At 37.8% G+C, this 14,119-nt stretch overlaps 1 protein-coding gene across 3 annotated transcripts in view; it reads left to right on the top strand.

Annotated features, from left to right (window-relative positions):
* pdlim5b (PDZ and LIM domain 5b) overlaps positions 1 to 14,119 on the top strand; it is an 88,850-nt gene that overhangs the window by 34,976 nt on the left and 39,755 nt on the right. For all 3 annotated transcript variants that reach the window (XM_058790349.1, XM_058790347.1, XM_058790348.1), the window contains exon 3: positions 389 to 540. In XM_058790349.1, coding sequence (XP_058646332.1) covers positions 389 to 540 — 152 coding nt within the window. The remainder of the gene's footprint in view (positions 1 to 388; positions 541 to 14,119) is intronic.

Genomic DNA, 14,119 nt, shown 5'->3' with positions numbered 1-14,119 from the left:
TAGAAATATTTAAAAACAACTAAAACTTAACCTAAAAATTAAATGAGAGAGAAAAATTTTTAAAAAATCAAAATATTAGTAAACATCAGCAAAATGATGCCTTGGCAATTATCAGAACTAAAATTGAAAGTAAAAATTGATATCTGCACTAGCTCTGCTTGGCGTGTAAGAGTTCATGATCACCGTCTCGTTTCTGAATGAATCTGCTTCACAGAACCACTCTAAATGATTCACTGGTGAGTCAGATTGAGCTCACGGACTCAGTTGATCGACTCATCGGAAAGGATTAATTCGATCAGTGAATCTGATGTGTGTGATTTGTATTGTTGCATATGAAGACAGCAGCTGTCAGGTGCGTCTCTGAACTGTGTGTTTGTGTTTGATGCAGCTGACAGAAGGAGGAAAGGCAGCGAAAGCCAAGATCAGCGTCGGGGATGTTGTGCTGTCTATCGATGGCATCGCCACAGAGGGAATGACACACCTGGAAGCCCAGAATAAAATCAAAGCCTGTACGGGAAACCTGAACCTCTCGCTGCTGAGGTAAAACACACACACACACACACACACACACACACACACACACACACACACACACACACACACACACACACACACACGCACACGCGCGTTTGTTTTTGTGAAAAGTGGGGACTCTCCATAGGCGTAATGGTTTTTATACTGTACTTACTGTATGTGCTATTGTCCTACACCTAAACCTACCCCTTACAGGAGACTGTCTGTATTTCAGATTTTCAATACACTCCATTCTGAGTGATTTATAAGCGTTTTGAAAAGTGGGGAACACACAGACACACACAGACACACACTCACTCACTCGCTATACACAACACAATGTCTTCAATAGCTTGACATTTCAGCTGTTTATGTCTCATGACACCCAGAATTACCATTTGATTTGGACCTGCAGATATAAATATATTTTCCTTTTTTTTTTTTTTACAATTTACCTGACAAATAACTTTAATCAATAGAGGTGAATTGTAGTATCACCAATTTGTGATTAACACTGGAATATTCTTGTGCACATCTATGTAAATATTTGTTAAAGTGTAATTTATTTCTGTGATGCGCAGCTGTATTTTCAGCATTATTACTCCAGTCTTCAGTGTCACATGATCTTCAGAAATCATAATAATATGCTGATTTGCTGCTCAACAAACATTTCTGATTATTATCAATGTTGAAAACAGTTGTGATGCACAATATTTGTTTTTGTGGAAACTGAGATACACTATATTTAAAATAAAAAGAAGTTAATGCTTTTATTCATCACGGATGCATTAAATTGATGAAAAGTGACAGTAAAGAAATTTATAATGTTACAAAAGATTTCTATTTCAAATAAATGCTGTTCTTTTGAACTTTCTATTCATTTGTGAATCCTGAAAAATAAAATGCATCACAGTTGTGCTGCACAATATTTTTGTGGAAACTGTTTTCAACATTATAATAATCAGAAATGTTTCTTGAGCAGCAAATCAGCATATAGAGTGGGGGAACTATGGCGTCACTCTGTATGCGGATCGGCTGTTAGCATGAAACTGGTTCCTTCGACAAAAAACAATAGGATTTTCACATAGGCTTTTGGATTATCGCAAAAAATAAGCTCTGTGTTCAACCATAGTTCATGAAACTTACACGTTTTGTCCATCAAGATAATCTTTTCAAGATAATATAACTTTGACGAATTTTGAAGCCGAAATAAAAGCGCCAGAACTAAAAAGCTAAACTTAGGCTATAAACGAACTACAGCACCACGGTCGTCACCACCAGCGCGCTCTTGACAACTGCTTCAAACTTATTTTTAACATGTTTAGTGAAGGATTTACTCTGTATATGAATTACACACATTTAATTTTTACGTGCCTTTAAGCAATATGCATCATTAAAGTTTAACTTTCACCACGTTAAGTCGGCAAATGTGGTGTTTACATGTAATAATCGTAATAAGCATTTACCTTGTGCTGCGGAGAGTCTCCGTGTCAGTAAAGCGATAAAACAAGCGTCTTCCCTCTGAAAACATGTCGCATTTCAGGGGCAAAGCAAAAAAAAACAACATCGAACAACAATATAAAATGCTGTAAACTATTCATTGGTTATCCTAAAATTAATTGAATTACAAATTATACTACAACTGGAAAATACTGTATATTGATAAACTGTCCGGCGTGATGACGTTTAATGTCTCCGACAGCGTCTGTAGTCACATTTAGCAACTTGTTAGCAACCGTCTTTTTTTAAGAAACACAACAGCTTAAAAACATCACGAGTGCGGTGTAACTGGTGTGTTTTATGTCATAGACTAAAACGTGAAAGTATCTTGAGCCTGTGTGAACCACGGACCTTATTTTAGGGATTTAACCAAAATCCCATTAAACAAAACCCATTGACTCTGGGACGTTGGAACCGGAAGCGCTAAAATGCACTCGCTTCCGGGTTTTCACCTACAAAGTGACATCATAGTTCCCCCACTCTATTATTATGATTTCTGAAGAACATGTGACGCTGAAGACTGGAGTAATGATGCTGAAAATACAGCTGCGCATCACAGAAATAAATTACAGTTTACCAGATATTCACATAGAAAACAACTGTTTTACACTGTAATAATATTTAACATCTTTACTATATTTGTGATCAAATAAATGCAGCCTTGGTGAGCAGAAGAGACTTCTTTCAAACACCGTAAAAAATCTTAATTATTCCAAACTGCATCATCTCAGAGTTCACGCAGACCTCCATTGAAGGCAAACTCATGGTTGTGCAGACGCGATCAGGGGTTGTGTAAATATGACTGCTTCTGGAGCTCTTGGCCGGGTTCGTCCCTCCGGGGGGCCTCTTCCCATGACGGGACACGCAGGATCTAATGCGCTCAAGCTGTTCGGACCGCCGCTCTTGAGTTTCAGCCTGTTTTTAATGCTCTCTCTGCACATCAGCTCCGTTTCTTCAGAGGGTTGGAGCAAGTGTCCTGGCCTCTGCTGAATCTTTAACTGCTCATCTATCATCAGCTAGACAGTCAGTCTAAAATTGCTGAATTAAAGGAACATTAACTCTTCATTTACTCACACGTATTATATTCCAGACCTTTTTTAATCTTTAGATCATTTACATTCATGCATTCCGGCAGGTGCTTTTATCCAAAGCATCTTGCTTTGCATTCACAAATATGCATTTTTATTATCAGTTCATGCATTCATCAGTTCATTGCAAAATCTAAAATGAAAGTGAATATAGATGCAGTCAAGCTCCCGAAAGGTCAAAATCAGCCTCGAATTGTTATAAAAGTATCAGTAAATAGCAACTTACTAGGGATATTCCACCTAAAAATATCAGTTCTGTCATCATTTGCTTTTCTTCTATATTTCTTTCTTCGTTATTTTTGAAGAAAGCTGGTAACCAAACAGGTTTCAGGTCCCATTGACTTCTGTTGTATTTTTCTCAATCCACAAATTGAGAATAAAAGACAACTTGGAATATAGTCATGCAGATGTCTTTTATGATATTTTTATGATGCTTTTTGGCTGGGCAGTGTCTCAGTGATTTATTTTCATTGTTCGGGATCTCTGCCATCTTAATTCTGCCCTTCACAGAGCAATCAGAGCAGAACGTCTTAAATTCATGGCATTAAATGTTACATGCACTGCAAAAAATGAATGTTTTCTTCAGTATTTTTGTCTCGTTTCCCAGTACAAACGTCTAAACATCCTTAAATCAAGATACATTTACTAGAGATGCAAAATGAAGATATCTGTTTCTGAGAAATTGAACAAAATTGAGTTGAAAACCAGAACAGGTATCGGTCCGTGAGGTGTGAAAACTTGTTTTCACTTCAAATTAAGTTTTTCATATTGTAAAATAAATTTAAGCTGTAATGAAGATCGGTTGGAATTTGTGTATTAATTTTCAACAAATTATGCTCCTTAAATTTTCTTTCTTAAAGCTGTCATAAATCCTGCAAAAACCCTGTTGAGAGTAGATTTCCTTCATTGAAAAGAGATGGGGGTGAATAAATGCTCATTTTTGGGTGATTTATTCTCTTAAATGTGTGCTGATGTGTCGACTCGAGGCAGATGAATTAAAGAGGATGTAGGTTTGGTTTTTAAGGTGTAGTTGAAGCTGGTCTCTCAGCGCAGCTCATATTCTGGAGTTATGGGCTCTTTGAAAGGACGTTTAGGAAAGAGAGGTTGTGCAAGAGCTCTGGAATCTCTCATTAAAGTCTTTTAGTGGCGTTTTCATAGCTGTTTAACATTTGTCAGTGAATCTGCAAAGGCCATCAAACAGCACTTAAGCTTTACTATTAAGATAACATGGCATTAGGAAGAGCAGCGTTTGCTCAGAGAACCGTTTGAACCCAAACCACCCAGAATACCGCGGTACAGGCCTCACTGTCTGAGCACGTCTTTACGGGTTCCTCAGACATTCATTTGAGGTTTGATTAATGTGTGATGTAAAACAGGTTTGACATCAGCAATACCTCATTGCGTTATTCTGATCTGAATTGCTTTACTGTACTTGTTTGGACGTTAATGAAGTTGGATTAGTTGTGTTTGTACTTGTTCATTTATAGATTTTTTTATTTTTTTATTTGTTAGTTAATAATTTTGTAACCAATTGATGTCAATCATATTGCTCCAAACCTTCTGTACAAGATTTGGATAAAATTAATTCTGAAAACATTGCACTTCCACACGCACACACAAAAAAATGGTTTTAAAATATATAGTTACCCATGTTTCATTTTTTATTATTAGTTTATTTATTTTATGTATGTTTTAATTATTTGTTTTGTGTATGTGTATATATATGTGTATATGTGTATGTTTTTTTTTTTTTTTTTTTTTTGGGATCAAATTTATTTTTTACGCTTTGAGACAAAAAATGGTTTTACAATATACATTTTCCCATGCTTTGTTTTATTTTAACATTATTATTATTTATTTTTTTTATTCATAATTCATAATTTATTTTTATTTATACTAGTGATTTAATGGGGCAAATCATTCACTCTCGTAGTTCCTCACTTCATAATTCTTGATCATTTCAATATGACATTAATGTCTTTCAGTCAAAGTCTGAATATGATCAGGGGTTCAGATGATTTTCCATGGACGCTCTTGTTGTAAATGCAGTTGACAGTTTCTGTGTTTTGTCTCTTGAGATGAAATCTGTGGTCAGAGCGTGTGGATAAATCAAAGCCTCGTACGGATTTCCATTCGTGCCCCTTCAGAGCCGATCCTCCACATCCAAACCTAATTTGTACCGTTTTGTTTGCATCGACGTCTTCAGATCATTTCAGACCACATGTTTCTCCCCTTCCCTGTTTTCTTAAGGATGTTTCCAGGCCGTGTTGATGAAGTGCTGTGTGAAGCGTGTGTTTGGAGCGGCGCCTGAGGTTTGGGACAGGTTGGGCTCATGTGTTTGTCCGTCTAAACGTCTCAAACCGGACGCTGCTGTTTCTGGGAGGTTCAGGGCTGCGTCGGCTGTTTTTACCCACATTTAAACACTGTTGTCTAGCAGTGTGTGCGCAGAAGAAAGTTGTTTTTGTCTGGTCATCAGATATCCTTTTCCACTGACAAAAGCCCAGTCTACAACCTTTCCGTGCATTTCCACTGCAGAAAAGACGGTTGTGGTCCGGTGGAGCGGTTTCTGGCTCTCAAATCAGTGGAAATGTGGCATAAAAACAGACATACTGTAGGTGAAGTAAGATCACCTGTGCTATGAGTTGGCATATATATATATATATATATTTTAGTGGTGGGCCGTTATCGGCGTTAACGTGAGACTCTTATCGGGCGATTAAAAAAAATATCGCCGTTAATCTATTCTCAAAGTTGGGCTGGGAGCTGGGTCTATACTACGCAAGCTATGATGACTTTCACCTCGATATTTTAGCGCGGATGTATACCTAGCCGAATAGCACTGTAGGGGGCGAGAACGAGTCTTCGAACCTGTGTGTATGCGTGCTAACATGGATGCAGCTATGAAGCCGCCGGGTTTGCTTCAGGGAAAGTTTATTTTTAAGAAGCTTCCCAATGAAGATCGGCAAGTCATTTCTGTCTCCTACGTTACATGGTCGCGCTCTCTGTATCGCGCGCACAGCGGAGTTCCGCCCCGGTGCGCACGCACAACCTGATATTGCCAAGTGCAACGTGTTCCTGGGTCAACATATTTTGTTGACCCTGGAACAACATTTTAATCCAAAAATATAATCTTAACCATATTCCTACACCTAAACCTAACCTTACCCATGAGTAATCCCTAAAATCTGAGGAACTGATAGATGAATTACACTGATGTACAAGCACCAAACACTGATTATAATCCTAAACTTCACAAAATTATAAACTGGTTCTTGAAATCTGATTGGTTAATCACAATGTTGTTCCAGGGTCAACAAAGATGTTGACCCAGGAACACGCTGCACTTGGCAATATCAGGTTTGGCGGTGCGCACACACACAAACGTAAGCGCACACAAGTGAGCACACTCCCACTCCTATTTGTAAATATTAAGCCGCAAAATGTCTATTTAAATATGACTTCTGTGTGTCTCTGTGTTAATGTATGGCGCAGACGCCGGGTTTGTTCACTACTCATACAGAAGACCGCGCGACGCTTGCGGCGATATTAACGCCTGTCGCCTCACTAAATGAGGACATAAATACATGAACAACATCTCCAGAACTGCTCTGAGAGTCACTTCATGAGCATTCGAGCGTTTCATTTGAGAAAAACTATCCTCACGGCAACCCGTCAAAATAAAAGTTCGGTTTCACTTGAAGACATTGGGCAGAATGTAATAGGCTACTACTACTAAAACTATTAAAACCTTATTTTTAAGGAATAATCATACAATGTCTTCAATGTTATTATCAATATTAAATTCTTGATGACTGCTAGTTGTTTACTACTAGTAGTGAACTTATTCTGATCTACTTGGCAGAATTCAAATGAGCCATTTTAATCTAGATTAATCTAGATTAAAAAAATTAATCTATGCCCACCACTAATATATATGTAACCATTAGTACCTTGACCATAAATGAAGCCGATTAAAATACCTGGACCGGTTTCGTTTTTCTTTTCCATTTGGTTTTATATTTCATACATTAAAATTATATAGAATAATAATAGTTTTTTGCAAGAATAATAATAGTTTTTTGCAAAAATAATTAATAATTTCGCAATTGTATCTTTTTTAATGTTTTGGAAAATATTACAAAAATGTGTGTGTAAAATACAGATGAAGTAGTGTAAATTACATCAGTTTATAAATTTACACCAGGCCTTTTTAAAATGATATTTCTACTTCTTGGCACAAATATAAAAAATATCAGTCACAACACATTTTATTATTGATTTTTGTTGTTGCTATTTACTGATTTATGGAAATAAATCAAATGGAGATATATATATATATAATATGGACACGGTGTCAAAAAAAGAATACAGATCAATGGACCCTTCTAAACAATGTCCAAAACATTATTATACTACTTATTATTAATATATTTATTCTTATTAGTAGTAGTATAGTTCATTTATTTTTATTTTAATATTTTGGTAAAAATATTTAACAATTAGTAATTATGTTTGGGAAATGTTTGCTATTGTTTTAGACTTTGGACAAGTTTAAAAACACATTAAGTGTATCGCTGACTCTTGAAGTGCATGTACAGATTCTTGCTCCTGACTCTGTGTGAGGAGTCGTTCCTCATTCCTGTGCTGAAAGTGTAGCATGTGTGTGAAGGGGAATCGTTAAAACAGAACAAAGTTGGTTTTTCAGAGCTTTATGAGACACAGGAGAACCGCTGCCTGTATGAACTCACTCCAATCTAACGCACATCCGGTTTCCATGATTCCAGCGCTCCAGACTCTCATTCAGATGAGTGTTATTAACCCTGCAAGCTTTGAGTTTAGTCAACATCAAATACACTTGCAGTCTTTGAAACCGCAATAAAAACATGTACTGGTGGATCGCTCACAAATAGTTCAGGAACGTGTGTTAAAGTGTAAATGGAGTTGATGTGTATTTCATGTTGACTTTAATCACGCTTTAATCACGTGTTTGTTCAGGAACAGCAGATTTAGTGAAACAGAAAATATCACTGTTCAAAAATGAAAGATGGTCACACACTCCACACTCCTGAATGTTTCTGCTTTAACTCTCCGTAAATGTCGTATATAATTAACACACGCTAACATATATCACTTTACTTAACTCATTTTATGAGGTGATTCTGTAACCACAAAACCCTCCTGTTTTGCCAGGAATGTTCATTATTCTGAGATTTTTATTTCATTTTATGTTCTACAAACTCTCTACAAATGTGAACTCTATAATCGTTCCATTAGCAAATGCTAACAAATGACTTCAATAAACTGATTTTGACCTTCCTGTTTTGCCAGGAATATTCATTAATCAGTTTATTAAAATCTGTTAGAGTTAAAGTTTGTTAGCATGTGTTAATGGAACGGTTATAGAGTTCACTTTTACGAAGAGCTAAATAAAATAAAATAATAATAAAATCATAAATAAAATAATAAAATAAAATGATTAATGAATATTCCTGGCCAAACAGGAAGGTGAAAATTCATTTAATTATTTTTTTTTTCCTGAAAGGTTCTGCTTTAGCTCTTCGTAAAAGTGAACTATATAATCGTTCCATTAACACATGCTAACAAATAATTTTAATAACCTGATTTTTGGAGGTGACCGTCCTGTTTTGGCAGGATAAGAGTTATTCTCCAGCTGAAGGCTTGAATCTGATCCGTGCGCTCCAGCGTTATGCAGGATGAATGCAGTCTGTTTGTGTGCTGCGCTCATCACAATAAGCGTCTCACGTGGTGTTTAGGGGAGATTTCGGATGCGTCAGGAGGCTCTTAAACTCTAAAGTACAGATTCTTCTTGTGAATATTCTTCTTGAGCAGGAGCACGGCCGCTCAAACCTCTGAGCTGAAACGCAGATAACGTGCCGCTTGGCTCTCAGTTTATTTTGGAGCGATATGTTTCCATCTCAAACCGGTTCATGTCCCTGTTGAGCTGACGCTCTGCTGTTTTCATCAGCTGTGTGCTCGTGTGTTTTTCCCTCTTCCACACACTCTTTCTGCTCACGTCTTTTTTTTTTTGATTTTTGATTATTTTGATGTGTCCATTGTGTTTATTTAGTTATACTATTAGCTACTAACAAAACAGGTGCTCTATTAAGATGACATCAAAATTGAACTGATCCCAATTTTATTTTTAAATTTTATTTAATTTTTTATTTTGCCACACTATTAATAGCTACTAACAAAAACAATGATGCTGTATTATGATGACATTAAAACTGAACTGATAAATTCAAAAGTTTCCATCAAAAATATACATCTTTAAATTGTGTATATATTAAATTATATTTGTTTTATTTGTATCAAAAAGCTGCAATAAAAAAATATATATATGTACACCTCAAAATGAGAACAGTTAGAAAATGTCCAAAACAGTTACAACAAATTAACACTGATTTGTTGTTGATTTTATATTTATGCAAACTGTGGCTAATGTGCCATAATTTGTTTTTATTTATAAAATATAAAATCAAGCTGTGAGTATCGGTAAAAATAATCAACTGATTACCGTACCGAATCTCCCATATATTACAGTCTGGCTCACTTTACATCCTTTTCTTAAGCTCCCGTACATCTGTCACTCTCAGCTTCAAAACATCCTTTAGAATCATCATTTATCATTTCATCGTGTTATATATGATGTTTTTATTTGCGGCTCTATTTCCATTGGATCCCGCTGGAGCTGATAATGAATCTCTTGAAATGTCATTTGGTGTATATTAGTTGTGGTTCAGCTCTGCGCGGTTTGGACTGGGAAAGGAAAAGTCATTTTCCCTGCATAGCTTTCGTGTGTCAGAGGATGGAAACGCAGGTATTTGCCATCAGAGCTTTATAAGCACAATAACAGCTCTCTTATTCATCTTCCTCCTCAGGTTCATTCGGCCAACCGTCTGTTTGTGTGCGATTATGAGCAAACTTGTTTGCTAAAATGAGTTTCAGGTCTCCGTGTCAAACACCCGCTGTGCTGTGAACTAGATTTTATTTTATTTATTAAAGCAAATAATTCAATAGATTTTTTCTACTTGACATTTACTGTTTAAATTACGTATTTTGTATTTTTTTGTATTTCACATTTTCTATGTTTTATTTATTTTTAGATAGATGGATAGATAGAAAAAAATTTAAAATACATAAGTGTAATACATTTTAAATAAATTTTATAGTATTTGTTTTTTAATTCTTTGCTCATTTTTATTTTATTTTGCAGGTTTAGGGTTAGATTAAGACTGTATATAAGTTTGTGCTTGCACATTTTTAGAGTATTAAATATTATATTTTTATTTACTGTATTTTTGATTTTTATTTATTTTAATATTTCTATCATTTTATAATGTAATTTTACATGTTCATTTTATTTTTGCTTCATAATTATCTCCACATAAAAGCAAATGAGCTGTATTGTAGGATGTACATACATTAAGGTGTGTGTGTGTAAGCGGTGACTGATGCGGTGCAGAAAACAACAGCATCTCAGTTTCACGTCACGCATCTGACTGTTGATTTTGGCTCATGTGGAGTTTTGTTCCACCTCCGCTGTTTTTCCAGCGTGTTTCCTGGAGCGTCCTGTTAGCTTGTGTTGTGTGTGTGTGTTTGTCATTTCTCCTGTTGCAGCTAATCATACGGAAACAGTCGTTATTTGTGCTGTTTGGTTTGGTGACGTTAGTTTTGCAGAAATAACACATTCAGCTTTCATAGATGAGACGCTTACTTTCTCTAACCAGATATGAACGCTAATTTAATTTTGTGTAGTAAATCACAGTCACCCCGCTGGATCTTTATTAGATCTAATCTGCCTCGAAACGGCATATATTAGTGAAAAGGAAGCAATTGTTAGCGTCACACTTCTTGAAGCGCATGTTGATGGTGAGTCACAGGCCGTTGTGTGTGTTCAGCGTGTCTCTGAGTTCATGGTGATTTTGATGTGGACGCTGGGTATTAAAAGTGTTTCATTGCAGCTGTCCAGTGTTCTCTCTCTCTCACACACACTCACACTTGTTTGTTTTTGTGAAAAGTGGGGACATCCCATAGGCGTAATGGTTTTTATACTGTACAAACTGTATGTGCTATTGTCCTACACCTAAACCTACCCCTTACAGGAGACTTTGTGCTATTTCAGATTTTCAAAAAAACACCATTTAGTATGTTTGTTTGTTTAAGCCTTTTGAATTACAGGGACATAGGCAGTGTCCTCATAAACCACCTTCAAATTGTAATACCTCTGTCATACCCAAGTCATTTAAACAAATTTGTGTCCCCGTAAACCACAAATACCAACCCACACACACAGCGGTCTGAAGTCTGACCACACACTCAAAACACACTCATTCTGGCCATCAGACGTTCATCGTGACACATGGACTCCAGTGTCCTGTTGCCTTGTGTTGTGTCTTTCATTGCATGCTAAAATCCCAGTTAATCATGTATAATCACTATAAATATTCTACACTGTTTCAGAAGTAGAGCCTCAAGACTTTGTATTTTATTGAAGGCAATATATTTTAGTGTTTCACAACCCTTTGCGCTCTCTGGAACACTGTTTGCCTTTGTTCCCTTAATTTTTTATTTTATTTTTAGATTTATTTTATTTTAATTCACTTTATTGTGTTTTATTTTATTATTATTTTGTTTTACATTTACATTTAATTATTTAGCAGACGCTTTTATCCAAAGCGACGTACAATATGAGAACAATAGAAGCAATGAGACCATCGAGAGTGCAGCAGTATACAAGTGCCATGACAAGTCTCAGTTAGCCCAGCACAGTACACGTAGCTAGGGTTTTTTTTTTTTTAAATAGAATAGGTAAGTGTTAGTATTAGTTGGTCAGGTGCTGGCGAAAAAGATGCGTGTCTTTAGATGATTTTTGAAAATGGCTAAAGATTCAGCTGTTCGAATTGAGTTCGGGAGATCATTCCACCAGCTGGGCACAGTCCAGGAAAAGGTCCGTGAGAGAGATTTGGTACCTCTTTGTGATGGCACCACAAGGCGTCGTTCACTTGCAGAACGCAAGCTTCTGCAGGGTGCATAAGTTTGAACTAGTGAGTTTAGATATATTGGTGCAGTGCTAGTTGTCGTCTTGAGGGCAAACATCAGTACCTTGAATTTGATGCAAGCGGCTATTGGTAGCCAGTGTAACCTGATGAAGAGAGGGGTAACGTGAGCTTTCTTTGGTTCATTAAAGACCACTCTGGCTGCTGTATTCTGGATCAGTTGCAGAGGCTTGATGGTACATGTGGGAAGGCCTGCCAAGAGAGCATTACAATAGTCCAGTCTGGAGAGAACAAGAGCTTGGACGAGGAGTTGTGCGGCATGCTCCATCAGGAAGGGTCTAATCTTCCTAATGTTGTATAAGGCGAATCTGCAGGAACGGGCCATTGTAGCAATATGGTCTGTGAAGCTTAACTGATCATCGATCACAACTCCAAGGTTCCTGGCCATCCTGGAAGGAGTTATGGTTGACGAACCCAGCTGTATAGAGAAGTTGTGGTGAAGTGATGGATTGGCTGAGACCACGAGTAGTTCTGTCTTGGCAAGGTTGAGCTGAAGGTGATGGTCTTTCATCCAGTTAGAAATGTCACTCAAACAGGCTGCAATGCGGGCAGCTACCGTCGGATCATCTGGTTGGAATGAGAAGTAGAGTTGAGTGTCATCAGCATAGCAGTGATAAGAAAAGCCATGCTTCTGAATGACCGATCCTAATGACAACATGTAGATGGAGCAGAGAAGTGGTCCAAGCACTGAGCCTTGAGGAACCCCAGTAGCAAGTTGTGACTTTGAAACCTCATCCCTCCAAGACACCCTGAAGGACCTATCTGAGAGGTAAGATTCGAACCACAGGAGCGCGGTTCCTGAGATGCCCATCCGTCTGAGAGTGGACAGGAGGATCTGATGATTAACTGTGTCAAAAGCAGCAGACAGGTCCAGTAAGATGAGTACAGAGGATTTGGAAGCCGCTCTTGCCAGTCTCAGGGCCTCTGTAACCGAGAGTAGGGCAGTCTCAGTAGAGTGGCCGCTTCTGAAGCCAGATTGGTTGTTGTCCAGAAGATTGTTCTGTGCAAGAAACAAAGAGTTGGTTGAACACAACTCACTCAAGAGTCTTTGCAGTGAATGGAAGAAGGGATACCGGTCTGTAGTGTTCTAAAAGTGCTGGATTTAGAGAGGGTTTTTTAAGCAGTGGGCATACCCGAGCCTGCTTAAATGCTGTTGGAAATGTACCAGTGTGAAGAGAGGTGTTGATAATGTGAGTAAGCGCAGGTATGACTGAAGAAGAAATGGCCTGAAGGAGGTGAGTGGGGATGGGATCTAGCGGACAAGTAGTGGGATGATTGGAAAGGATGAGTTCTGAAACTTCCGTCTCCGGGAGAGGAGAGAAGGAGGTGAGAGAGTGTGTGTTAGTCAGTATGAAGTTATCAGTTTGTGGTGTGAGAAATTGGTTACTGATGGTTCTAGTTTTATTTGTGAAGAAAATTGCAAAGTCATCAGCTGTAAGAGTTGAAAAGTGTGCGAGAGTCAGAACAGTTGTTGATTTTGTTGTGGTAGTATGTCGATTTAGCCGTGGAGACGTTTGCAGAGAAGGAAGAGAGGAGTGACTGATACACACTAAGGTCAGCAGAGTTTTTTGATTTGTGCCATTTCCTCTCTGCAGCCCTTAGTTTAGCGCGATGTTCACGGAGAACATCAGACAGCCAGGGGGCAGAGGGGGTAGAGCGTGCTGGTCTGGATGAAAGGGGGCAAAAGTTGTCTAAGCAAGATGTTAGAGTGGAGCAAAGAGTGTCAGTAGCAGTGTCTGTGTCCAGTGCTGAAAACTGGGAGGGTGAAGGAAGTGCAGATGAAACCAATGAGGAAAAGCAAGAGGGAGAGAGAGAGCGTAGATTACGGTGAAAGGTGACCTGTGGGGGAGTGTGTGCTGTGTCCGGAGTTAGTGTGAGGTTAGAAGTGATGAGGAAGTGGTCTGAGGTGTGCAGTGGAGTAACTAGTGTGTTGTCAGT

This window comes from Onychostoma macrolepis, chromosome 10 (assembly GCF_012432095.1).
Source record: "Onychostoma macrolepis isolate SWU-2019 chromosome 10, ASM1243209v1, whole genome shotgun sequence".
In the NCBI taxonomy this organism is placed as follows: Eukaryota; Metazoa; Chordata; class Actinopteri; order Cypriniformes; family Cyprinidae; genus Onychostoma; species Onychostoma macrolepis.
This window is presented reverse-complemented; position numbering and strand designations above follow the sequence as displayed.